At 52.7% G+C, this 25,841-nt stretch overlaps 1 protein-coding gene across 3 annotated transcripts in view; it reads left to right on the top strand.

The window, feature by feature from the left end:
• Nucleotides 1-25,841, top strand: part of PLLP (plasmolipin) — a 38,795-nt gene that overhangs the window by 3,755 nt on the left and 9,199 nt on the right. Inside the window, exons 1-3 of one of the 3 annotated variants that reach the window (XM_073554962.1) lie at nt 18,164-18,469; nt 19,242-19,415; nt 19,650-19,769. In XM_073554962.1, the coding sequence (XP_073411063.1) occupies nt 18,179-18,469; nt 19,242-19,415; nt 19,650-19,769 (585 nt within the window). In that variant the 5' untranslated portion in view covers nt 18,164-18,178. Of the gene's footprint in view, nt 1-18,163; nt 18,511-19,241; nt 19,416-19,649; nt 19,770-25,841 lie in introns of those variants that run through there. The other 2 variants (XM_073554964.1, XM_073554963.1) reach the window with 2 other exon arrangements.

The following is a 25,841-nucleotide window of genomic DNA, read 5'->3' as shown; positions in this document are numbered from 1 at the left end:
ACAGTAAGCGGCATCTACCTGGATGCCTGAGCTAGCGCTCTAATAAGGGTGCGAGAGACACCGAAGGAAAGTCAGAGACAAGAGCAAGCGGCATCTACCGGGATGCCTGAGCTAGCGCTCTAATAAGGGTACGAGAGACACCGAAGAAAAGTCAGAGACCACAGTAAGCGGCATCTACCTGAATGCCTGAGCTAGCGCTCTAATAAGGGTGCGAGAGACACCGAAGAAAAGTCAGAGACAAGAGCAAGCGGCATCTACCTGGATGCCTGAGCTAGCGCTCTAATAAGGGTGTGAGAGACACCGAAGGAAAGTCAGAGACCAGAGCAAGCGGCATCTACCTGGATGCCTGAGCTAGCGCTCTAATAAGGGTGCGAGAGACACCGAAGGAAAGTCAGAGACCAGAGCAAGCGGCATCTACCTGGATGCCTGAGCTAGTGCTCTAATAAGGGTGCGAGACACACCGAAGGAAAGTCAGAGACCAGAGCAAGCGGCATCTACATGAATGCCTGAGCTAGCGCTCTAATAAGGGTGCGAGAGACACCGAAGGAAAGTCAGAGACCAGAGCAAGCGGCATCTACCTGAATGCCTGAGCTAGCGCTCTAATAAGGGTGCGAGAGACACCGAAGTAAAGTCAGAGACAAGAGCAAGCGGCATCTACCTGGATGCCTGAGCTAGCGCTCTAATAAGGGTGCGAGAGACACCGAAGGAAAGTCAGAGACCACAGTAAGCGGCATCTACCTGGATGCCTGAGCTAGCGCTCTAATAAGGGTGCGAGAGACACCGAAGGAAAGTCAGAGACCACAGTAAGCGGCATCTACCTGGATGCCTGAGCTAGCGCTCTAATAAGGGTGCGAGAGACACCGAAAAAAAGTCAGAGACCAGAGCAAGCGGCATCTACCTGGATGCCTGAGCTAGCGCTCTAATAAGGGTGAGAGAGACACCAAAGGAAAGTCAGAGACCAGAGTAAGCGGCATCTACCTGGATGCCTGAGCTAGCGCTCTAATAAGGGTGCGAGAGACGCCGCAGGACCGAGCAAGAGTGAGACACCGCAGCATCGAGCGAGCGAGTGAGGAGGGGACTGGATCCAAAATGTAACAAACCCTCTGCTGTGAGAAACCAGGACACAAGAACACGTCACTGACAGCAAGCAGAGATGTGGGATACGGCGAGGAAAGGAAAAGACAAGTATATTAGGAGGCGCAGAACAGGAAATGGGCACCGATTAATGATCAGATCCATAAAGATCCGTTAGATCCCACGCTCTGCGAGTCACAGATCTGGTTTATTATTGACACCGAAGTCCAAGGGTCATAGAAGAGCCACGATTCCCTATCGAGAGGTCGGGGAGAAGGTGGCGGCACATTTATTGCCTGCAGCCTCAGTGACCCCGTGTGCCACCATATTGACCCCCGTCAGTTGCCACGTCAGAGCCATGCACACCACCTCCACTCAGTGACTCCATGCACACGTGACATCTGCCGGACCGGCTAACCACAGAGGTGCCGCAGGGTCCGTGACCTCTGACCAGGGTCCTGCTCCTCTTTAGAGACCACCTGACCGCCCCCTAAGGTTCAATGACCTCTTCCCGCATGGGGGGGGCCATCACGTGGACCGATCTCTTCTGGGTAAACAGTCCTAGAAAATCAGTAAAGAATCACCCAATTGTGGGCGTCACACAAGCCCCGACATCAGGGATACAAGAGACGGGCGATCACAGCAGCACAGAGGGTTTCAGGGAGTACAGGTGCTGATATTTGGGGAGGTTGCGGCTTGTGATGATACGAGGAAGGGATGGGAATGTGTAGTTAGTATGTGCACAGGGTAAGGGCCGTCACAGCAGCACAGAGAGTTTCAGGAGAGGAATGTGCAGGGAAACTCTCTGATTATTTCAGGGAGGACGAGGCCGGATACAAAGGGTTAAATTCTGTGGATTTGTCGTCGGCACCAACCAGTCCTGGAGTTTTGCACAACACTGACAGCCGCACCCCGTCCCTGGCACCGGGCCCCAGAACATTTCCAGGGGCCACAACAGTCGGGTCTATGGCATAGGACCTATGGAGCGCTTTTGCCCTCTGTTGTCAGCCACGCCGTGGTCCTCAATTAATTCTGGAGTTTCCTTTTCTTTGTTTTTTCCCCATCGGTTTGTAAGAAAACTGAGGGACAATCAAGATGGCTGCCAGTAAAGGGGATGTGTCACCTGGGACTCGTATAGCGGTTATGGAATATGCCCAATAGGACGCTGTGAGAGGGGTCCGCACAGTCATTTCTATAGGACCCCCTCCCAGCCTTATGTGGATGCAACTGTTGTATTTGTGCGCTGTGAATGCAGCTCTGGATACAACCGGAGTAAAAATTGCAAACACAGTTTTTGCTGTGGCTTGTGCATGTAAATTGTTAGTGTCTGGAGTTGTGAATGTGGCTGTGTATGCAACTGGAGAATGTCATTGCAGCTCTGGAGGTGACTAGTGCATGTGATTGCAGCTGTGGAGGGGACTGGTGCATGTGATCGCAGATCTGGAGGTGATTAATGCATGTGATCGCTGCTCTGGAGGGGACTGATGCATGTGATTGCAGCCATGGAGGGGGACTGTTGCATGTGCTTGCCACTGTGGAGGTGATTGGTGCATGTGAACACAGGTGTGGAAGTGACTAATGCACGTGATAGAAGCCCTGGGGTGACTAGTGCATGTGATTGCAGATCTGAAGGTAACTGGAGCATGTGATTGCAGCTGTGGATGTGACTAGTGCATATGATTGCAACTCTGAATGTGATTAATGTATGTGATTGCAGCTCTGGAGGTGATTGGAGCACGTGATTGCAGCTCTGGAGGTGATTGGAGCACGAGATTGCAGATATGGAGGTGACTGCTACATGTGATTGCAGCTCTGGAGGTGAATGGTGCGTGTGATTTCAGCCAGGGCTGCCACTAGGAATTTTGGGGCCCTATACTGGCAAAATTTTCGGGCCCCCTTGAGACTCCGCCCAGGCTCCACCCCAGCTCCACCTCCACCCTCCCGTCCCACTGCCCACTTTTGGAAAAACTCTACTTCTGCCCCCCGTCCTCACCAATCACACATTACCAGATCACATACATAGCCAGCAGCTTTTGTTTTAGCCAAAAGAATGTTTAAGCCGCTAGTTAGGCCGGGCCCTACTTTACTCTAAACTATTAAACATTTCTTAAACTATCCAACACTTATTTTAGGTACAATTTATTTATATTTCTTTAAGGAAATGTGTCACATACATTTTCTAAATTAACTAATAATACCACAAATAAGGGACAAATACCATCACACCATGGCTGGACCACATTTCACCACTGTATAGTGACAATACTACAATACTGATCATTAATAAAAAAACAACACAATACTAATATCACCATAAGTGCCATTATACACAGGAGCTCTGTATATAGTATACATGTAATACAGGGATCAGCAGTGCCATTATACACAGGAGCTCTGTATATAGTATACATGTAATACAGGGATCACCAGTGCCATTATACACAGGAGCTCTGTATGTAGTATATAGTGTCAGTGTACAAGTAATTCAGTGATCATTAGTGACATTATACACAGGAGATCTGTTCATAGTATATAATGTCAGTATACAGGTAACACACAGACTTACCAGTGATGTCTCTAGTTGAAGTCTTTCATCTTCGCTTTTCTTCTTCATCCAGTGCACATCGCCATTACTTCTACCAGCCAGGAATCGTCTCTGCAGAAAATAACACAGTTATCTAGAGTGCATTCCCCACTTTTTTTCCCCAACTTCTACACTAAATCAGATAAAGAAAAAAGTGACACAGTACCACCTTGCACAGTAACATCATTTGCTCTCCCGCACTTTCAATACAACATCATTTGTGCTCCCCCACTCTCAAGTCATCATTTGCTGTTCCCCACCCCCAGTCTTAATTCATAATCATTGGCTTGCTCCCACCCCCAATACAGCATCATTTTCTCTCCCTCACCTTCAGTACATCATTTACTCTACTCCACTCCCAATTCATTATTTGCTTTCCCTTACCCCCCAATTCATTATTTGCTCTCCCCCACCATCAATTCATCATTATTTGCTCTCCCCATCCTCAATTCATCATTATTTGCTCTCCCCCACCTTCAGTTCATCATCATTTGCTCTCCCTATCCTCAATTCATCATTTGCTCTCCCCATCCTCAATTCATCGCTATTTGCTCACACCTCCCCCCACCCTCAATATATAATTTGCTGTCGCCCGTCCCCCACCCTCAGTTCATCATTTGCTGTCCCCTACCCGAATATATTCCAGTCTGAGATACTTTGTCACCCTGACTGTGGGTTTCTCGGTGGCACATATGTGACCGGGTGTTAGTGAGGACTACCTCTATACAATGAGAGGGTGGTGAGGTATGCATGAAAGCTTTTTTGGAGAAAAAGCAGGTATGTCCACTCATAAAAATGATGTTATCTTTTATTTCAGATCCATAAATAACAGTTCTGTCGGCTCATCCAGACCTATCTGACCGCTCTTCATCACAGGGATCTCTATGACTAAGAGCGGCCAGCAATGCCGGAGAAGCATCAGAAATGTCTGTATGAGCCGACAGAACAGGTTTTATGGATGTGGAATGAAGCATATCGCTTGTATGAATGGACGCCCCTGCTTTTTCTCCAAGTTTCCATGTATGTTACCAGGGCTGCGGAGTCGTGGAGTCGGTGCTCATTTTGGTGGAGTCGGAGTTGGAGTCGGCATAAAATGGACCGACTCCGACTCCTAAAATATATAATAAATTGGGTACAGTAATTCAATGCAGGATGTGCTGAATATTTTTTCATAGGAGTTTGGGAAAGTTATGAAATGTCCTATAAATGGCTGTTCTATTCCTGATCTAAGGCTACATTCACACACAGCGTTTTTCCTGTGTTTTTTGAGGATACGTTTTTCAGCTGCAAAAGCTGATCATCTTTTTAAAAAACCGCATCACCTGAAAGGTTTTTGAGCTCATAGATAATGTTACTCAATAGCAAAAGCAGATTAGAAATCTGCTCTATCTATCCATTTATCCATATCTGTCTATCCATATCGTATCTGTACCAAAAAGAATGAAAACCGGGTAGTACACCAATATATATTCTGTTCTATCTAAATATCTTGATTATTGGATCATAAAAATGATTAAATGTCTGAGGTTCACATTGTACTACAATAAATTTTTCACTTAAATATAAGCAATATGTGTGGGAGTCGGAGTCGTGGAGTCGGTGTAAGGGAAATTGAGGAGTCGGAGTCGCAGGTTTGGCTTACCGACTCCACAGCCCTGTATGTTACACTGGGCTGCAGTGTGAAGCGGGGCCCACATGTGAGGTGACGCTATACTACATGTGATGTCGGCGGCTTCATTCCCTACACTTTGTATTCTCTATGGAGGTTATTATACCCGACAAAGAATTGTCCAGAGTAAAACAGTGTAAGGCCGGGGTCACACGAGGGATGATGCTCATGCCAGAGAATCCGCTCAATTAAGGCTATTACCCATTGGTGAGAAAAAAAAAATAGTCTGATTTCCGGACTGAAAAAACAGACGAGTGCTATGAGAGCGTCATGCAATTTCTGGGCAATTTTTTTTTTTTTTAAACGCAACATCCGCATGACAGCCGTATGCAATGCAATTCTAACATGAGCTTTTACATACAGCAGTTCTCTGTCCTGTACACATCGTTTTCAAAGGAAATATTCTTAAAAAAAAAAATATTAGATTAAAAGCTGGCAAATGACGCGCCACATGCAGTATAATCACACTGACAGGTTATTATAGACATATACACATAAAATAGGAGTGTGTGTGTATATATATATATATATATATATATATATATATATCAGTGACACACATACAGTATATATGTCTTTATATTTCATAGAGAGACACATAGAAGAATAGCCAGTAATTCATTTGTTGGCTTCTGTAAAAAATCTCTGCAGGAGCCGACAGGGTAGAAGACCTGGATTCCATACACTAATTAGATGCAGAATAGGTGGATATATAGATGTCAGTGACAAATACAATTAGTACAGCGTGTGTGCAAAATACTGGACATGTATGTAATTAATAATAATCTTTTTGGGGCAAAAAAATGGCGTGGGGTCCCCCTATAATTTATAGCTATGCAGACAGCTGAGGCCTGATGTTAATAGCCTAGGAAGGGGCCATGGATACTAACACTCCCCGGCTACAAACATCAGCTCTCAGCCGTCCCAGAAAAGGCACATCTGTAAGATCCGTCAGTTCTGGCACATAGCCTCGCTTTTCCCACTGCCCTGTAGCGGTGACATATGGGGTAATAGTTGCGGTGCTGTTGTCACCTTTCAGGTGACATCAAGGCCCAAGTTAGTAATGAAGATGCGTCAATTAGACGCCCCCATTACTAACCCCATAGTCAAATAGTAAATAAAACAGACACCGTGATAAAAAAATCTTTACTTGAAATAAAGACACAGACTCCTTTTATTATTCTTAATTAAACCATACTTACAACCTCTGCTAATCCCCCGAAGCCCTCGTTCTCCTGTAATAAACATAAAATAATAAACCAGCAATATACCATACCTGTCCGGCGTTCTGTCCCACGCCGTAATCCATATCTGGGGAATACACAGTTTGCAACCAGGATGATGCTAAGATGCGACTGTCCCAGCTGCAAACTACTGGGGACAGAATAAGATACTGCTGGCACTGCTTCAGTGACTAGCGGTGACGTCACGGAGTCTGTGCTCCCTCACAGCCTGAACTGCAATGACCTTTTCAGCGTGTGAAAATGCCAGTTGATTTTCCCACGCTCAAGAGTTCAGCGTGGGTCAGGCTGTGAGGGAGTGCAGACTCAGTGACATCAACGCTATTTACTGAAGCCGGGCTGAACTGCTGTGACCTCAAGACTGGCATTTTCCTACGGTTCTGGGGTCACAGCAGTTCAGCCCGGCTGCGAGACCAGCTTCAGTGAATGGCAATTATGTCACTGAGGCTGCACTGGCAGCATCTCCTCATTCAGCAGTGGTTTTTCTGCCGGGACAGTCGCATCTTAGCACCGTCCTGGTTGTAAACTGTATATACCCCAGATATAGATTACAGCGTGGGACAGAACGCCAGACAGGTATGGTATATTATTGGTCTATTATTTTATGTTTACTACAGGAGAACAAGGGCTTCGCATGGATTAGTTGTGGTTGTAAGTATGGCTTAATTAAGAAAAATGGAGTCTGTGTGTTTATGTCAAATAAAGGATTTTGTAATGGGTGTTTGTGTTTTCTTTACAATATGACTATGGGGTTAGTAAAGGGGGCGTATTATTGACACCTCTCCATTACTATCCTCGGGGCTTAATGTCACCTAAAAGGTGACATCAACCCCCCAACTATTATCCCACATGCCACCGCTATAGAGCAGTGGGATGAGCGAGGCTAAGTGCCAGATTACCGCATCTTAGAGATGTGCCTTTTCTGGGGTGGCTGAGAGCTGATGCTTTCAGCCTGGGGGGGGCAGTATCCATGGCCCCATCCTAGGCTATAAATATCAGTCCGCAGCGGTCTGCATTGCCATTGCTGGCTATAATTTATAAGGGGACCCCCAGCTATTTTTTTCTGTGAAATAATCATTTATTAGTTAAATACATGTCCAGAATTTTACACACTCCCTGTACTAATTGTATTTGTCACTGACGTGTGTGTGTGTGTATATACAGTGCCTACAAGTAGTATTCAACCCCCTGCAGATTTAGCAGGTTTACACATTCGGAATTAACTTGGCATTGTGACATTTGGACTGTAGATCAGCCTGGAAGTGTGAAATGCACTGCAGCAAAAAAGAATGTTATTTCTTTGTTTAATTTTTTTTTTTAAATTGTGAAAAGTTTATTCAGAGGGTCATTTATTATTCAACCCCTCAAACCACCAGAATTCTGTTTGGTTCCCCTAAAGTATTAAGAAGTATTTCAGGCACAAAGAACAATGAGCTTCACATGTTTGGATTAATTATCTCTTTTTCCAGCCTTTTCTGACTATTTAAGACCCTCCCCAAACTTGTGAACAGCGCTCATACATGGTCAACATGGGAAAGACAAAGGAGCATTCCAAGGCCATCAGAGACAAGATCGTGGAGGGTCACAAGGCTGGCAAGGGGTACAAAACCCTTTCCAAGGAGTTGGGCCTACCTGTCTCCACTGTTGGGAGCATCATCCGGAAGTGGAAGGCTTATGGAACTACTGTTAGCCTTCCACGGCCTGGACAGCCTTTGAACGTTTCCTCCCGTGCCGAGGCCAGGCTTGTCCGAAGAGTCAAGGCTAACCCAAGGACAACAAGGAAGGAGCTCCGGGAAGATCTCATGGCAGTGGGGACATTGGTTTCAGTCAATACCATAAGTAACGTACTCCACCGCAATGGTCTCCATTCCAGATAAGCCCGTAAGGTACCTTTACTTTCAAAGCGTCATGTCAAGGCTCGTCTACAGTTTGCTCATGATCACTTGGAGGACTCTGAGACAGACTGGTTCAAGGTTCTCTGGTCTGATGACACCAATATCGAGATCTTTGGTGCCAACCACACACGTGACGTTTGGAGACTGGATGGCACTGCATACGACCCCAAGAATACCATCCCTACAGTCAAGCATGGTGGTGGCAGCATCATGCTGTGGGGCTGTTTCTCAGCCAAGGGGCCTGGCCATCTGGTCCGCATCCATGGGAAGATGGCTAGCACGGCCTACCTGGAGATTTTGGCCAAGAACCTCCGCTCCTCCATCAAGGATCTTAAGATGGGTCGTCATTTCATCTTTCAACAAGACAACGACCCAAAGCACACAGCCAAGAAAACCAAGGCCTGGTTCAAGAGGCAAAAAATCAAGGTGTTGGAGTGGCCTAGTCAGTCTCCTGACCTTAACCCAATTGAAAACTTGTGGAAGGAGCTCAAGATTAAAGTCCACATGAGACACCCAAAGAACCTAGATAACTTGGAGAAGATCTGCATGGAGGAGTGGGCCAAGATACCTCCAGAGACCTGTGCCGGCCTGATCAAGTCCTATAAAAGACGATTATTAGCTGTAATTGCAAACAAGGGTTATTCCACAAAATATTAAACCTAGGGGTTGAATAATAATTGACCCACACTTGTATGTTTAAAATTTATTAAAATTTAAATGAGCAACATAACTTTTTGGTTTGTAAGATTTATGCATCTGTTAATAAATCCTGCTCTTGTGTGAAGTTTGAAGGCTCTAACTTATTTGCATCTTATCAAACCTGCTAAATCTGCAGGGGGTTGAATACTACTGGTAGGCACTGTATATATATATATATATATAATATATATACACACACACACACATACACTCACTGGCCACTTTATTAGGTACACCATGCTAGTAAGGGGTTGGACCCCCTTTTGCCTTCAGAACTGCCTCAATTCTTCGTGGCAGAGATTCAACAAGGTGCTGGAAGCATTCCTCAGAGATTTTGGACCATATTGACATGATGGCATCACACAGTTGGCGCAGATTTGTCGGCTGCACATCCCTGATGCGAATCTCCCGTTCCACCACATCCCAAAGATGCTCTATTGGATTGAGATCTGGTGACTGAGGAGGCCATTTGAGTACAGTAAACTCATTGTCATGTTCAAGAAACCAATCTGAGATGATTCGAGCTTTATGACATGGCGCATTATCCTGCTGAAAGTAGCCATCAGATGTTGGGTACATTGTGGTCATAAAGGGATGGACATGGTCAGCAACAATACTCAGGTAGGCTGTGGCGTTGCAACGATGCTCAATTGGTACCAAGGGGCCCAAAGAGTGCCCAGAAAAAATTCCCCACACCATGACACCACCACCACCAGCCTGAACCGTTGATACAAGGCAGGATGGATCCATGCTTTCATGTTGTTTACGCCAAATTCTGACCCTACCATCCGAATGTCGCAGCAGAAATCGAGACTCATCAGACCAGGCAACGTTTTTCCAATCTTCTACTGTCCAATTTCGATGAGCTTGTGCAAATTGTAGCCTCAGTTTCCTGTTCTTAGCTGAGAGGAGTGGTACCCAGTGTGGTCTTCTGCTGCTGTAGCCCATCTGCCTCAAAGTTCGACGCACTGTGCGTTCAGAGATGCTCTTCTGCCTACCTTGGTTGTAACGGGTGGCAATTTGAGTCACTGTTGCCTTTCTATCAGCTCGAACCAGTCTGCCCATTCTCCTCTGACCTCTGGCATCAACATGGCATTTCCGGCCACAGAACTGCCGCTCACTGGATTTTTTTTCTTTTTCGGACCATTCTCTGTAAACCCTAGAGATGGTTGTGCGTGAAAATCCCAGTAGATCAGCAGTTTCTGAAATTCTCAGACCAGCCCTTCTGGCACCAACAATCATGCCACGTTCAAAGGCACTCAAATCACCTTTCTTCCCCATACTGATGCTCGGTTTGAACTGCAGGAGATTGTCTTGACCATGTCTACATGCCTAAATGCACTGAGTTGCCGCCATGTGATTGGCTGATTAGAAATTAAGTCTTAACACACAGTTGGACAGGTGTACCTAATAAAGTGGCCAGTGAGTGTATATACACACACAGTAAGTATTCTATGTGTACATATCTATTCTAACCTGTCAGTGTGATTTTACTGTACACGCACATGAATTGCCTGCTTTTCAAAGGACACTGATGCGTAAAAATTGGACAGCACTCGCATGGTGAGAGTGCTTTGACTTGCATTGGCACCGCAACATGCTGCAATTTTTTTCTCAGTCCGATTTCAGCTAAGAAAAAAAATCACAGAGATGTCACCCATTGAATAACATTGGTTGGTGTGCTATGTGATTTTTCATCGGGTTGCACTCGTCCATATTTCTCACAAATATGAGCCCATATGATAATGACACTCTGCTCAAACTCTCATCCAAGCGTCATCTTAGTGTGATCCGAGTCTCTTGGTTGAAGAATCGGAGCACATTGAGAAGAGAACGTAATTTCTCCATCTTCTCCATTGTCTGAAGCCGTGGATGTCGGACTGCGCTCAGATGACAGCTGAGTGCAGGCCGATGTATCACACGCATCCATAGATTTCAGTGGGTGTGTATGATCTGAATTCCAGAGCCACTCGCAGCGGCTGCAGATTATTTTTCCACAGGTAAATTTTGGTCTGTAGAGAAAAATCACAGATCTGCGCTGCCCCATAGTATAACATTGCGCCGAACACCAGCTCTCAGATATGCTGAGCCCCATCTTCCCCCTGACAGGACACCGCAGCCCCATTCAGAAGACTGAAGTTGCCAGAGCAGTTTGGAGAGTAAATGCCACCTGTGAGAATGAGGTGTCTACTGTGTCCTGTCGGAGGTCTGCCGCTTCCCGTCAGGGGTCTGCCGCTTCCAGTTGGTGGTCCGCCGTGTCCCGTCAGGGGTCAGATTGTGCTCAGCAGTCTTCTTCTCTGCAGGAGGTGAGGGGTGGCCGCACACACTGTGCTCTTATCCTTCTCTGCAGGGGGTGAGGGGTGGCTGCACACACTGTGCTGTTACCCTTCTCTGCAGGGGGTGAGGGGTGGCCGCACACACTGTGCTCTTACCCTTCTTCTCTGCAGGAGGTGAGGGGTGGCCACACACACTGTGCTCTTTTCAGCAGGGGCGGGACTACCGCGATCGCATGGGTCACAGCTGCAACGGGCCCGGAGTATTTAGGGGCCTGATCGCAGAGCTGCAGCCGCTCATTGGCTGTGCAGCTCCATGTTTTGAGTGGCTGTGTGCGATGGCTGCACACAGGACCTGTGATGAGGTCACAGGAGGGGTGGAGCCTCATGTTTCAGGACTCTGCCGACCTTGTTGTAGTGGTGCTGGCTGGATGAGGGTAAGTTTCTGTGTGGGGTCAGGAGGGGTTTACAGGGTGGATGTAGCAGAGCCGTGTGTGTATGAGGCGTATGGTGTGTAGTGAGTAGAGCCGTGTGTGTGCGCTCCGTACAACTCGGAGCCGAGCCGCGGGTGTACGAGGTGTAGGGAGCAAAGCCGCGGGTGTACGAGGTGTAGGGAGCGGAGCCGCGTGAGTACGAGGTGTAGGGAGCGGAGCCGCGTGAGTACGAGGTGTAGGGAGCCCTGTGTGTACGAGGTGTACGGAGCGGAGTCGCGTGTGTACGAGGTGTACGGAGTGGAGCCGTGTGTGTACGAGATGTGGGGAGCGGAGCTGCGTGTGTACGAGGTGTAGGGAGCGGAGCTGCATGTGTACGGAACCGAGCCGCGGGTGTACGGAGCGGAGCCGCAGGTGCACGAGGTGTGGGGAGCGGAGCCGATGGTGTACGAGGTGTTTAGGGAGCGGAGCCGCGTGTTTACGAGGTGTTTAGGGAGCGGAGCCGCGGGCGTACGAGGTGTTTAGGGAGCGGAGCCGCGGGCGTACGAGGTGTTTAGGGAGCGGAGCCGCGGGCGTACGAGGTGTTTAGGGAGCGGAGCCGCGGGCGTACGAGGTGTTTAGGGAGCGGAGCCGCGGGCGTACGAGGTGTTTAGGGAGCGGAGCCGCGGGCGTACGAGGTGTTTAGGGAGCGGAGCCGCGGGCGTACGAGGTGTTTAGGGAGCGGAGCCGCGGGCGTACGAGGTGTTTAGGGAGCGGAGCCGCGGGCGTACGAGGTGTTTAGGGAGCGCAGCCGCGGGCGTACGAGGTGTTTAGGGAGCGCAGCCGCGGGCGTACGAGGTGTTTAGGGAGCGCAGCCGCGGGCGTACGAGGTGTTTAGGGAGCGCAGCCGCGGGCGTACGAGGTGTTTAGGGAGCGCAGCCGCGGGCGTACGAGGTGTTTAGGGAGCGCAGCCGCGGGCGTACGAGGTGTGGGGAGCGCAGCCGCGGGCGTACGAGGTGTGGGGAGCGGAGCCGCGTGTGTACGAGGTGTGGGGAGCGGAGCCGCGTGTGTACGAGGTGTGGGGAGCGGAGCCGTGTGTGTACGAGGTGTGGGGAGCGGAGCCGTGTGTGTACGAGGTGTGGGGAGCGGAGCCGTGTGTGTACGAGGTGTGGGGAGCGGAGCCGTGTGTGTACGAGGCGTGGGGAGCGGAGCAGTGTGTGTACGAGGCGTACGGAGCGGAGCCGTGTGTGTATGAGGTGTGGGGAGCGGAGCCGTGTGTGTATGAGGTGTGGGGAGCGGAGCCGTGTGTGTACGAGGCGTACGGAGCGGAGCCGTGTGTGTATGAGGCGTACGGAGCGGAGCCGTGTGTGTACGACGTGTGGGGAGCGGAGCCGTGTGTGTACGAGGTGTGGGGAGCGGAGCCGCGGGTGTACGAGGTGTTTAGGGAGCGGAGCCGCGGGTGTACGAGGTGTTTAGGGAGCGGAGCCGCGGGTGTACGAGGTGTTTAGGGAGCGGAGCCGCGGGTGTACGAGGTGTTTAGGGAGCGGAGCCGCGGGTGTACGAGGTGTTTAGGGAGCGGAGCCGCGGGTGTACGAGGTGTTTAGGGAGCGGAGCCGCGGGCGTACGAGGTGTTTAGGGAGCGGAGCCGCGGGCGTACGAGGTGTTTAGGGAGCGCAGCCGCGGGCGTACGAGGTGTTTAGGAAGCGCAGCCGCGGGGGCGTACGAGGTGTGGGGAGCGGAGCCGCGTGTGTACGAGGTGTGGGGAGCGGAGCCGCGTGTGTACGAGGTGTGGGGAGCGGAGCCGCGTGTGTACGAGGTGTGGGGAGCGGAGCCGTGTGTGTACGAGGTGTGGGGAGCGGAGCCGTGTGTGTACGAGGCGTGGGGAGCGGAGCCGTGTGTGTACGAGGCGTACGGAGCGGAGCCGTGTGTGTACGAGGCGTGGGGAGCGGAGCCGTGTGTGTACGAGGTGTGGGGAGCGGAGCCGTGTGTGTACGAGGTGTGGGGAGCGGAGCCGTGTGTGTACGAGGCGTGGGGAGCGGAGCCGTGTGTGTATGAGGTGTACGGAGCGGAGCCGTGTGTGTACGAGGTGTGGGGAGCGGAGCCGTGTGTGTACGAGGTGTACGGAGTGGAGCCGTGTGTGTACGAGGTGTGGGGAGCGGAGCCGTGTGTGTACGAGGCGTACGGAGCCGTGTGTGTATGAGGTGTACGGAGCGGAGCCGTGTGTGTACGAGGTGTGGGGAGCGGAGCGGCGTGTATGAGGTGTACGGAGCGGAGCCGTGTGTGTACGAGGTGTACGGAGCGGAGCCGTGTGTGTACGAGGTGTACGGAGCGGAGCCGTGTGTGTACGAGGTGTACGGAGCGGAGCCGTGTGTGTACGAGGTGTACGGAGCGGAGCCGTGTGTGTACGAGGTGTACGGAGCGGAGCCGTGTGTGTACGAGGTGTACGGAGCGGAGCCGTGTGTGTACGAGGTGTACGGAGCGGAGCCGTGTGTGTACGAGGTGTACGGAGCGGAGCCGTGTGTGTACGAGGTGTAAGGAGCCGTGTGTGTATGAGGTGTACGGAGCGGAGCCGTGTGTGTACGAGGTGTGGGGAGCGGAGCGGCGTGTACGAGGTGTACGGAGCGGAGCCGTGTGTGTACGAGGTGTACGGAGCGGAGCCGTGTGTGTACGAGGTGTACGGAGCGGAGCCGTGTGTGTACGAGGTGTACGGAGCGGAGCCGTGTGTGTACGAGGTGTACGGAGCGGAGCCGTGTGTGTACGAGGTGTACGGAGCGGAGCCGTGTGTGTACGAGGTGTACGGAGCGGAGCCGTGTGTGTACGAGGTGTACGGAGCGGAGCCGTGTGTGTACGAGGTGTACGGAGCGGAGCCGTGTGTGTACGAGGTGTGGGGAGCGGAGCCGTGTGTGTACGAGGTGTGGGGAGCGGAGCCGTGTGTGTACGAGGTGTGGGGAGCGGAGCCGCGTGTGTACGAGGTGTACGGAGCGGAGCCGCGTGTGTACGAGGTGTACGGAGCGGAGCCGTGTGTACGAGGTGTACGGAGAGGAGCCGTGTGTGTACGAGGTGTGGGGAGCGGAGCCGTGTGTACGAGGTGTACGGAGCGGAGCCGTGTGTGTACGAGGTGTACGGAGCGGAGCCGTGTGTGTACGAGGTGTACGGAGCGGAGCCGTGTGTACGAGGTGTGGGGAGCGGAGCCGTGTGTACGAGGTGTGGGGAGCGGAGCCGTGTGTGTACGAGGTGTGGGGAGCGGAGCCGCGTGTGTACGAGGTGTGGGGAGCGGAGCCGCGTGTGTACGAGGTGTACGGAGCGGAGCCGCGTGTGTACGAGGTGTACGGAGCGGAGCCGCGTGTGTACGAGGTGTACGGAGCGGAGCCGTGTGTGTACGAGGTGTACGGAGCGGAGCCGTGTGTGTACGAGGTGTACGGAGCGGAGCCGTGTGTGTACGAGGTGTACGGAGCGGAGCCGTGTGTGTACGAGGTGTACGGAGCGGAGCCGTGTGTGTACGAGGTGTACGGAGCGGAGCCGTGTGTGTACGAGGTGTACGGAGCGGAGCCGTGTGTGTACGAGGTGTACGGAGCGGAGCCGTGTGTGTACGAGGTGTAAGGAGCCGTGTGTGTATGAGGTGTACGGAGCGGAGCCGTGTGTGTACGAGGTGTGGGGAGCGGAGCGGCGTGTATGAGGTGTACGGAGCGGAGCCGTGTGTGTACGAGGTGTACGGAGCGGAGCCGTGTGTGTACGAGGTGTACGGAGCGGAGCCGTGTGTGTACGAGGTGTACGGAGCGGAGCCGTGTGTGTACGAGGTGTACGGAGCGGAGCCGTGTGTGTACGAGGTGTACGGAGCGGAGCCGTGTGTGTACGAGGTGTACGGAGCGGAGCCGTGTGTGTACGAGGTGTACGGAGCGGAGCCGTGTGTGTACGAGGTGTACGGAGCGGAGCCGTGTGTGTACGAGGTGTACGGAGCGGAGCCGTGTGTGTACGAGGTGTACGGAGCGGAGCCGTGTGTGTACGAGGTGTACGGAGCGGAGCCGTGTGTGTACGAGGTGTACGGAGCGGAGCCGTGTGTGTACGAGGTGTACGGAGCGGAGCCGTGTGTGTACGAGGCGTACGGAGCGGAGCCGTGTGTGTACGAGGCGTACGGAGCGGAGCCGTGTGTGTACGAGGCGTACGGAGCGGAGCCGTGTGTGTACGAGGCGTACGGAGCGGAGCCGTGTGTGTACGAGGCGTACGGAGCGGAGCCGTGTGTGTACGAGGCGTACGGAGCGGAGCCGTGTGTGTACGAGGCGTACGGAGAGGAGCCGCGGGTGTACGAGGCGTACGGAGAGGAGCCGTGTGTGTACGAGGCGTACGGAGCGGAGCCGTGTGTGTACGAGGTGTGGGGAGCGGAGCCGTGTGTGTACGAGGCGTACGGAGCGGAGCCGTGTGTGTACGAGGTGTACGGAGAGGAGCCGCGGGTGTACGAGGTGTACGGAGAGGAGCCGCGGGTGTACGAGGTGTACGGAGCGGAGCCGCGGGTGTACGAGGTGTGGGGAGCGGAGCCGCGTGTGTACGAGGTGTGGGGAGCGGAGTCGCGTGTGTACGAGGTGTGGGGAGCGGAGTCGCGTGTGTACGAGGTGTGGGGAGCGGAGCCGCGTGTACGAGGTGTACGGAGAGGAGCCGCGGGTGTACGAGGTGTACGGAGAGGAGCCGCGGGTGTACGAGGTGTACGGAGAGGAGCCGCGGGTGTACGAGGTGTACGGAGAGGAGCCGCGGGTGTACGAGGTGTACGGAGAGGAGCCGCGGGTGTACGAGGTGTACGGAGCGGAGCCGTGTGTGTACGAGGTGTGGGGAGCGGAGCCGTGTGTGTACGAGGTGTGGGGAGCGGAGCCGTGTGTGTACGAGGTGTGGGGAGCGGAGCCGCGTGTGTACGAGGTGTGGGGAGCGGAGCCGCGTGTGTACGAGGTGTACGGAGCGGAGCCGTGTGTACGAGGTGTACGGAGAGGAGCCGTGTGTGTACGAGGTGTGGGGAGCGGAGCCGTGTGTACGAGGTGTACGGAGCGGAGCCGTGTGTGTACGAGGTGTACGGAGCGGAGCCGTGTGTGTACGAGGTGTACGGAGCGGAGCCGTGTGTACGAGGTGTGGGGAGCGGAGCCGTGTGTACGAGGTGTGGGGAGCGGAGCCGTGTGTGTACGAGGTGTGGGGAGCGGAGCCGCGTGTGTACGAGGTGTGGGGAGCGGAGCCGCGTGTGTACGAGGTGTACGGAGCGGAGCCGCGTGTGTACGAGGTGTACGGAGCGGAGCCGCGTGTGTACGAGGTGTACGGAGCGGAGCCGCGTGTGTACGAGGTGTACGGAGCGGAGCCGCGTGTGTACGAGGTGTACGGAGCGGAGCCGTGTGTGTACGAGGTGTACGGAGCGGAGCCGTGTGTGTACGAGGTGTACGGAGAGGAGCCGTGTGTACGAGGTGTACGGAGCGGAGCCGTGTGTGTATGAGGTGTACGGAGCGGAGCCGTGTGTGTACGAGGTGTACGGAGCGGAGCCGTGTGTGTACGAGGTGTACGGAGCGGAGCCGTGTGTGTACGAGGTGTACGGAGCGGAGCCGTGTGTGTACGAGGTGTACGGAGAGGAGCCGTGTGTACGAGGTGTACGGAGCGGAGCCGTGTGTGTACGAGGTGTACGGAGCGGAGCCGTGTGTGTACGAGGTGTACGGAGCGGAGCCGTGTGTACGAGGTGTGGGGAGCGGAGCCGTGTGTACGAGGTGTGGGGAGCGGAGCCGTGTGTGTACGAGGTGTGGGGAGCGGAGCCGCGTGTGTACGAGGTGTGGGGAGCGGAGCCGCGTGTGTACGAGGTGTACGGAGCGGAGCCGCGTGTGTACGAGGTGTACGGAGCGGAGCCGCGTGTGTACGAGGTGTACGGAGCGGAGCCGCGTGTGTACGAGGTGTACGGAGCGGAGCCGTGTGTGTACGAGGTGTACGGAGCGGAGCCGTGTGTGTACGAGGTGTACGGAGCGGAGCCGTGTGTGTACGAGGTGTACGGAGAGGAGCCGTGTGTACGAGGTGTACGGAGCGGAGCCGTGTGTGTATGAGGTGTACGGAGCGGAGCCGTGTGTGTACGAGGTGTACGGAGCGGAGCCGTGTGTGTACGAGGTGTACGGAGCGGAGCCGTGTGTGTACGAGGTGTACGGAGCGGAGCCGTGTGTGTACGAGGTGTACGGAGAGGAGCCGTGTGTACGAGGTGTACGGAGCGGAGCCGTGTGTACGGATGTGCGTGTATTTTGGCATTGGGGGGAGCCCATAACTTTGTAGTTACGCCGCTGCTTATCAGGGTCTACAGCTGACACACAGGGTCCTCAGTGATAGTATATGGCCGCCGCTGTCTCTGAGCACACAGCCTGCTGCAGGGCTGGAGCCTCCTCACACCGTCCGTACACGTCACACAGGCTCAGTCACACTCCTCACCCGGGGCCGCTCCTGACTGAGAAGAACACTGAGGAGAATCCCGCGCTAAGCAGGGATTGGCTGGTGGGAAGCCCCGCCCTGCCTCAGCACTGGCTCTCCCGGCTGTCTGTCCTAGTGACTCCGCCTCCTGCTCCCTACACACAGAGCGCTCTGACCCCGGGCCCTTCAGCTCTCGGGGGCCACACACCAGTGAGGGTAAGAATGCCCGGATGGCGGCCCTGATTGCAGCTTTGGAGGTGACTAGAGCATGGAGTTGCAGCTGTGGAGGTGACTGGAGCACTGATTGCAGCTCTGGAGGTGACTGGGGAATGTAATGGCAGCTCTTCAGGTGACTGGTGCGTGTGATTGCAGCTTTGGAGGTGACTGGTGCACACGTTTGCAGCTCTGGAGGTGAATGGTGCACGTGATTGCAGGTCTGGAGGTGACTGGTGCAGTGATTGCAGCTGTGGAGGTGACCAGAACACACAATCGCAGCTGTGAAGGTGACTGGTGCATGTGATTGCAGGTCTGGAGGTGACTGGAGCACGTGTCTGCAGCTCAGGAGGTGACTGCTACATGTGATTGCAGCTGTGAAGGTGACTGGTGCATGTAATGGCAGCTCCGGAGGTGACTGGAGCACGCGGTTGCAGCTCTGAAGGTGACTGGAGCAAGCGGTTGCAGCTCTGGAGGTGACTGGTGCGTGTGATTGCAGCTCTGGAGGTGACTGGTGCACACGGTTGCCGCTCTGGAGGTGACTGGTGTGTGTGATTGCAGCTCTGGAGGTGACTGGAGCACGTGATCTGTGATTCAGACTGACGCATTACATGAAGATTTTCTTTCCCATGCAGCCCTACCGGGTGACGATGGGGCGGGCCGTGGCTGACGGTGGGGCGGGCCGTGGCTGACGGTGGGGCGGGCCGTGGCTGACGGTGGGGCGGGCCGTGGCTGACGGTGGGGCGGGCCGTGGCTGACGGTCGCTTTCTTGCAGGTCGTTGGTCTCATCGTCTGGGCGCTGATCGCAGACACCAAGCACTACCACGTGGCGGCGTTCGGCTGGGTCTTGTTCGTGGCCATCTTCTTCTGGCTGCTCACCCTCGTCCTCTTCATCTTGTTCTTCCTGCAGCTGCACAAGCGGATCCATTTTGTTCCGTGGCCTCTGACGGTGAGTGCTGATCGTCCGCTATCGCGGTCTGTCCTCTCAGTAAGGAGAGGGGTCCGTTCACTTCTATGGGAGACACGGACACTGCAGGGCTGCTGTATCCCCCATAGAAGTGAGGAGACCGTCCTGCACATGTCTCTCCTCACAGTGTCAAAGGGGAGGGGCCTTATGTAAGACGGCCCCCGCGGACCCGGTCGCCATCGGTTGGGGGATCTGACGTGTTCTTCTCGCCCGCAGGTGTTCATCTACCACGCGGCGGCCTTTGTCCTGTACATCACCGCATTCATCACCTGCGCGGCGTCCGTGCAGCTGGGAAATCCCTCAGGAAATGAATACAACAAGCGAGCAGCCGCCTCGGTAAGACAACGCGATGATATGCGTCATCATGGAGGATGATGGGAGTTGTACTGCGCAGCTGCTCAAATATATTTTTTGATAGAATCTTCAATTTTGGTGGAACTACAACTCCCAGCAATGGTCGGTCTCCTGTATTTATCAGACTGGGTTCATTGAGGACACCACGCTCTCACCGGACCCCGATAAATCCTCCGGGACAATAAAATGTGCCAGGACCGGTGCCCATGAAGCTCTGCTGTGCCAGTGAAGCTCGGCGCGTGCCCATGACACTCTGCGGTGCCAATGAAGCTCGGCGCGTGCCCATGACACTCTGCGGTGCCAATGAAGCTCAGTGCGTGCTCATGAAGCTCGGCGCGTGCCCATGACACTCTGCGGTGCCAATGAAGCTCAGCGCATGCCCATGACACTCTGCGGTGCTCATGAAGCTCAGCGCGTGCCCATGAAGCTCGGCGCGTGCCCATGAAGCTCGGCGCGTGCCCATGACACTCTGCGGTGCCAATGAAGCTCGGCGCGTGCCCATGACACTCTGCGGTGCCAATGAAGCTCGGTTGTGCCCACGATGCTCGGCCGTGCCAACGAATCTCTGCGGTGCACACGGGCTCCTCCCACACAGATCAGGGCAGTGCTGGCTCTGGAGGGGCGAGATCAAGGGTGATACTTACCGAATATTACTCCCCTCCGGGAGTGACTCCAGCAGCGGGGGTCAGATACTCCCCCATCACCGTGATAATAACCACCTGCAGCCGCCGCTCACTCATCATCTTATGGTACGCGCTTATATAGCGCCATTATTCCCTTGCGGCTCACACTATAAACCTGCAGATTGGGGAAGGTCACCGGCCGAGCGGAGTCCTGCACTTCAGCTCCATTCAATGCTTTACACTAAAACACCAGCGCGGCCCGCACCTCCACACACCACACATGGACCCAACAGTACCAGGCACAATATATAGGAACATGAGGGTCCTGGTGATCAGACTGCAGGAAGCCGCTGCCACCTCACAGCAAAACTCTATTGGTCCGGACTAGGATTTTTCATCACGCGTTAGATCAATGAATGATTTTGGGTGATGAGGTCCATTCTCTTTAATCAGAGTATTACATTCAATGTTTACACCAGCCCTCACCACAGTCACCAACAGCTGATAAGTGAGGGGGCCGGACCCCCACCAATACAACAGCAGGGACTTGCAAAGGATAGGACATTTATTGTATGTAGTGAGCTCCCTTTAGTGGCTGTATGAATCTGTATGTAGTGAGCTCCCTCTAGAGATGACTGTATAAATCTGCATGTAGTGAGCTCCCTCTAGAGATGACTGTATAAATCTGTATGTAGTGAGCTCCCTCTAGTGGTGGCTGTATAAATCTGTATGTAGTGAGCTCCCTCTAGTGATGACTGTATAAATCTGCATGTAGTGAGCTCCCTCTAGTAGTGGCTTTATAAATCTGTATGTAGTGAGCTCCCTCTAGTGATGACTGTATAAATCTGTATGTAGCGAGCTCCCTCTAATGATGACTGTATAAATCTGTATGTAGTGAGCTCCCTCTAGTGATGACTGTATAAATCTGTATGTAGTGAGCTCCCTCTAGTGATGACTGTATAAATCTGCATGTAGTGAGCTCCCTCTAGTGATGACTGTATAAATCTGTATGTAGTGAGCTCCCTCTAGTGATGACTGTATAAATCTGTATGTAGTGAGCTCCCTCTAGTGATGACTGTATAAATCTGTAGGTAATGAGCTCCCTCTAGTGATGACTGTATAAATCTGTAGGTAATGAGCTCCCTCTAGTGGTGACTGTATAAATCTGTAGGTAGTGAGCTCCCTCTAGTGGTGGCTGTATAAATCTGTAGGTAGTGAGCTCCCTCTAGTGGTGACTGTATAAATCTGTATGTAGTGAGCTCCCTCTAGTGGTGACTGTATAAATCTGTAGGTAGTGAGCTCCCTCTAGTGGTGACTGTATAAATCTGTATGTAGTGAGCTCCCTCTAGTGATGACTGTATAAATCTGTATGTAGTGAGCTCCCTCTAGTGGTGACTGTATAAATCTGTAGTGAGCTCCCTCTAGTGATGACTGTATAAATCTGTATGTAGTGAGCTCCCTCTAGTGATGACTGTATAAATCTGTATGTAGTGAGCTCCCTCTAGTGATGACTGTATAAATCTGTATGTAGTGAGCTCCTTCTAGTGGTGACTGTATGAATCTGTATGCAGTGAGCTCCCTCTAGTGGTGGCTGTATAAATCTGTATATAGTGAGCTCCCTCTAGTGATGACTGTATAAATCTGTATGTAGTGAGCTCCCTCTAGTGATGACTGTATAAATCTGTATGTAGTGAGCTCCCTCTAGTGATGACTGTATAAATCTGTAGGTAATGAGCTCCCTCTAGTGATGACTGTATAAATCTGTAGGTAATGAGCTCCCTCTAGTGGTGACTGTATAAATCTGTAGGTAGTGAGCTCCCTCTAGTGGTGGCTGTATAAATCTGTAGGTAGTGAGCTCCCTCTAGTGGTGGCTGTATAAATCTGTATGTAGTGAACTCTTTTATTATAAAAATACAAAACTTACAATCAATAAATAGCAAAAATCAAAACCCAGCAAAAGCAACCGTCTGAGTCCATTACCCCCCCTGTCCAAAGCAAAGTCCGAGTCCAGCATAACTGCCCCCAGCCAAAGCAACCCCCCCAAAACAAACAAAAATCAATCTCTGTCTTCTTCTTTCTCAGAGAAGCTTCCTCCATCATCTTTCTCTCTTATGCTGTTTTCTGTACTTTACTCGTCTTTTTGATTCCTCCAGACCTCCTCCTCCCCAGGTTACCTCACCCAAGGAGAGAAGAGGCATTCTATTATTACATGCGCACACACACACTTCACACCAAACCTGACAAAGAAACCCCTGGTCCATCGCCCAAAAACAAACATAAAAGCCACCTGGCTGAAAACACATCTATCGAAACCATAAATCACACTTTTTATTTTTTTTTTCCTTTTTATATATTTTTGTTTGTTTTAATTTTTTTAAATCTTTTTTTTTTTTACACAGCAAATACAACTATAACAAACCCACCACCAACCCCCTCCCACCACTAAAAACCCCACACAATACAAAAATAAGCTCACCGAGGACCTCATGACCTCCTGCTTACAAGACCGGTGCATTAACCCTGTAAGCCACAGGATCATCACCCTACAATACAATGCTACATCACTCTCTATATCACAGCACTTACCCGGAGCCAGGATTGGCGCCTGTAAGCCCTATATCAGTAATTCACTTCTGCAAAACATAAATCTGATGGTGAAAAGCCCCCAGCCCGCCACCAGGAAGCCGGAGATGACAGGCTTCTATCCTAACAATCCTTACTCTACCGGCCGTCCCTACCTGTCTAGACATCTGCCCCTATTTATCTACCTTTCCCTGTCTCTCCCTGCCTGCCCCTACTGCCCTACCTAACTCACCACATGCCTACCTAACTGTCCCTCGGCTGTTCCTGTCCTGCCCCTAACTATCTACCTGTCCCTACTGAAGCCATCTACCTGTCCCTACCACTTACCTGCTTATCTAAGGTACATTAAATGAGAACGCTCTCCAGAGAAGAGAGGCCCTCGCTGCACCCAGCCTGTCATACTCCAGAGAGCGCACCTTCACCAGGCCACCCAGAATGCTCCTAACAACCTCGTCCCGGGGGAGGATTTTCTGCCGAGTTGACACTAAGCACCGTGCGTTCCACGTGTAAAACCTGACGACTAAACTGACTAGAAATAAAGTGCCCCGATCTCGGCCTTCCAGGGATCTGAATTCCCCATACGCCCAGTCCGCACAGTAAAGGTGTGCCAGCCGAGGCCAGCCTATGGAAGCACCCACCCTGTTGTAAACCCCTGACTGAAGGAGGAAGTGCTCCATGCTTTCCAGCGTGTCGCAACACTCCTCACGGGGACAACCCCGATCTACGAAGTTCCTACTCTTCAGGTTGCCCCTTACATACAGTTTCCCATGGAAGCAGCGTCAAGCCAAGTCCCAAAACTTCAAGGGGACCTGTGTAGACTTCAATAACCTCAGCCCGCCCTCCAGATCCCGACTTGGGCAATCTTGAGCACCAGAGGCTTCTGGAAATGGGTCAACAGGACCCTCCTGTCAAGGAATTTCCTCGACATGGTCCTGATCTCCCACATTCCCAGACCCCACCGCCGGATTACCTTCAGAACCGGGGTAGCGTAAGCCGGGAGATGTCCATGCGGTGTGCGTAGGTCCTTCACTTGCTCTCCTGTCTCCCATTCCTGGAAGAAGGGCAGAAGCCATCCCCTGCAGGAGAATACCCACGGAGGAGCCCTCTCTGACCAGAGGTTGGCAATGTTAGTCTTGACAAAAGTGTTTACTAAAAACACCACTGGGTTGACCATACCCAACCCTCCTAGTCTCCTTGTGTGATATGTGACCTCTTGCCTGACTAGGTTCAGCCTATTTCCCCATAACATCTGGAAAAACAGGCTGTAGACCCGTGTCCAGAGCGGCTCTGACTACATGCAAACACTGCCCAGGTATATTAACAAGGGAAGCAAAAAACCCTTAACCAGGCTAACCCTTTCCCTCAGGGTCAAAGACCAACCCTTCCATTGGTCCACCTTCTGGGCGGCGATCTTAAGTCTGCCCTCCCAATTTTGCTGAGGGTAGTCCCCCCGGGCCAAATTCGATGCCTAGAATTTTTGCCGATGCCTGGGGCTCTGGAAGAGTGTCCGGGAGACCAAAACTAGGGTCTCCCCCCTCCCAGCCAGAGACTCTCACTTTTCCTGATTAATTCTGGACCCAGAAGCCTCCGAGTAGCGACCAACCTCAGACATGACCCACTCCACCTCCTCACCCGAGGACACAAAAAGGGAGACGTCATCGGCATACGCTACCACCCTCAGAGTGGCTTCTGGGGCCGCCTGGTCCATCCTGACTCCCGCCAACGGCCTGCTCTTAATCCTCCTTAAAAGGGGATCTATCGCGAACACGTATAACAGCGGGCTCAACGGACAGCCCTGGCGGACCCCAGACCCAACCTCAAAAGGGCGGCCAGACCAAACATTCATGAGCGGGAAGGTCTCTGCCCCCGCATACAAGATCTTTAGCCAATTCACAAACCCCCCCAGGCAGACCACACCTCAGAATGACAGACCAGAGGTACTCATGATTCACCCGATCAAAAGCCTTCGCCTGGTCTAAAGACAGCAAATACCCCTTCCAGTGACACGCCCTACCCTGCTCCACTGCCTCCCGGACACCGAGTACTGCACTAAAAGTGCTGCGGCCTGGAACAGAGCAATGCTGGGTCCCCGAAAGGAGTCGGGGTGCAAACTTCACCAGCCGTTTGAACAGTACCTTTGCCAGAATCTTCCGGTCCGTATTGAGAAGTGCTATGGGATGCCAATTCTCAATACGGGGCGAGTCCTTACCCTTTGACAGGATAATCAGGGCTGACTGCCTCATTGACCGGGAAAGAGTTCCCGAGGAGAGAAACTCGTTAAACACCTTAGTCAAGAGGGTGACCAAGGAGTCCCTGAAGGTCTTATAAAACTCGGATGTTAAGCAATCCGGACCTGGAGATTTCTTAGGCCGAAGCCCATCAACGGCCAGTCGCACTTCCTCTTCCCTGATTTCCTCTGTCAAAACATGAAGCGAGGGGACATCCCCTGCCTCAGGGATGGCTTCGGGCCAGGACAGCCGACATCACGTTCCGATCCAGATCCCTCTTCCCCAAGAGGTGTGAGTAGAAAGATCTGATCACCTCCAGGATCCTTGATTTGGATCTGTTCAGGGAACCCGTACTGTCGACCAAACCTGTCACCACCTTACAACTCACTGACATCTTACAGTTTCTGTAGGGGTCGGGCGAGCGGTACCTCCCGAAATCCCTCTCAAAAACCAAAGATGTGTGCCTATCGTACTGACACCAGATCACTCTGGAGATTTCCTCACGGTCACCCCCAGTCAAGACGAGCTGTTCGAGTTTCCTCCTCAGTTCCTGATACAGGCGGTACCTGCTCAGGCTCCTGAGGCTCGAGAGCCGGCGGAAGAAACTTGCAACCCGTTCC

Source organism: Dendrobates tinctorius, unplaced genomic scaffold, assembly GCF_039654945.1.
Source record: "Dendrobates tinctorius isolate UK_male_01 unplaced genomic scaffold, ASM3965494v1 ptg000214l, whole genome shotgun sequence".
NCBI lineage: Eukaryota > Metazoa > Chordata > Amphibia > Anura > Dendrobatidae > Dendrobates > Dendrobates tinctorius.
Note: the sequence above shows the minus strand (reverse complement) of the source record. Positions and strands in the feature narration are given on the sequence as shown.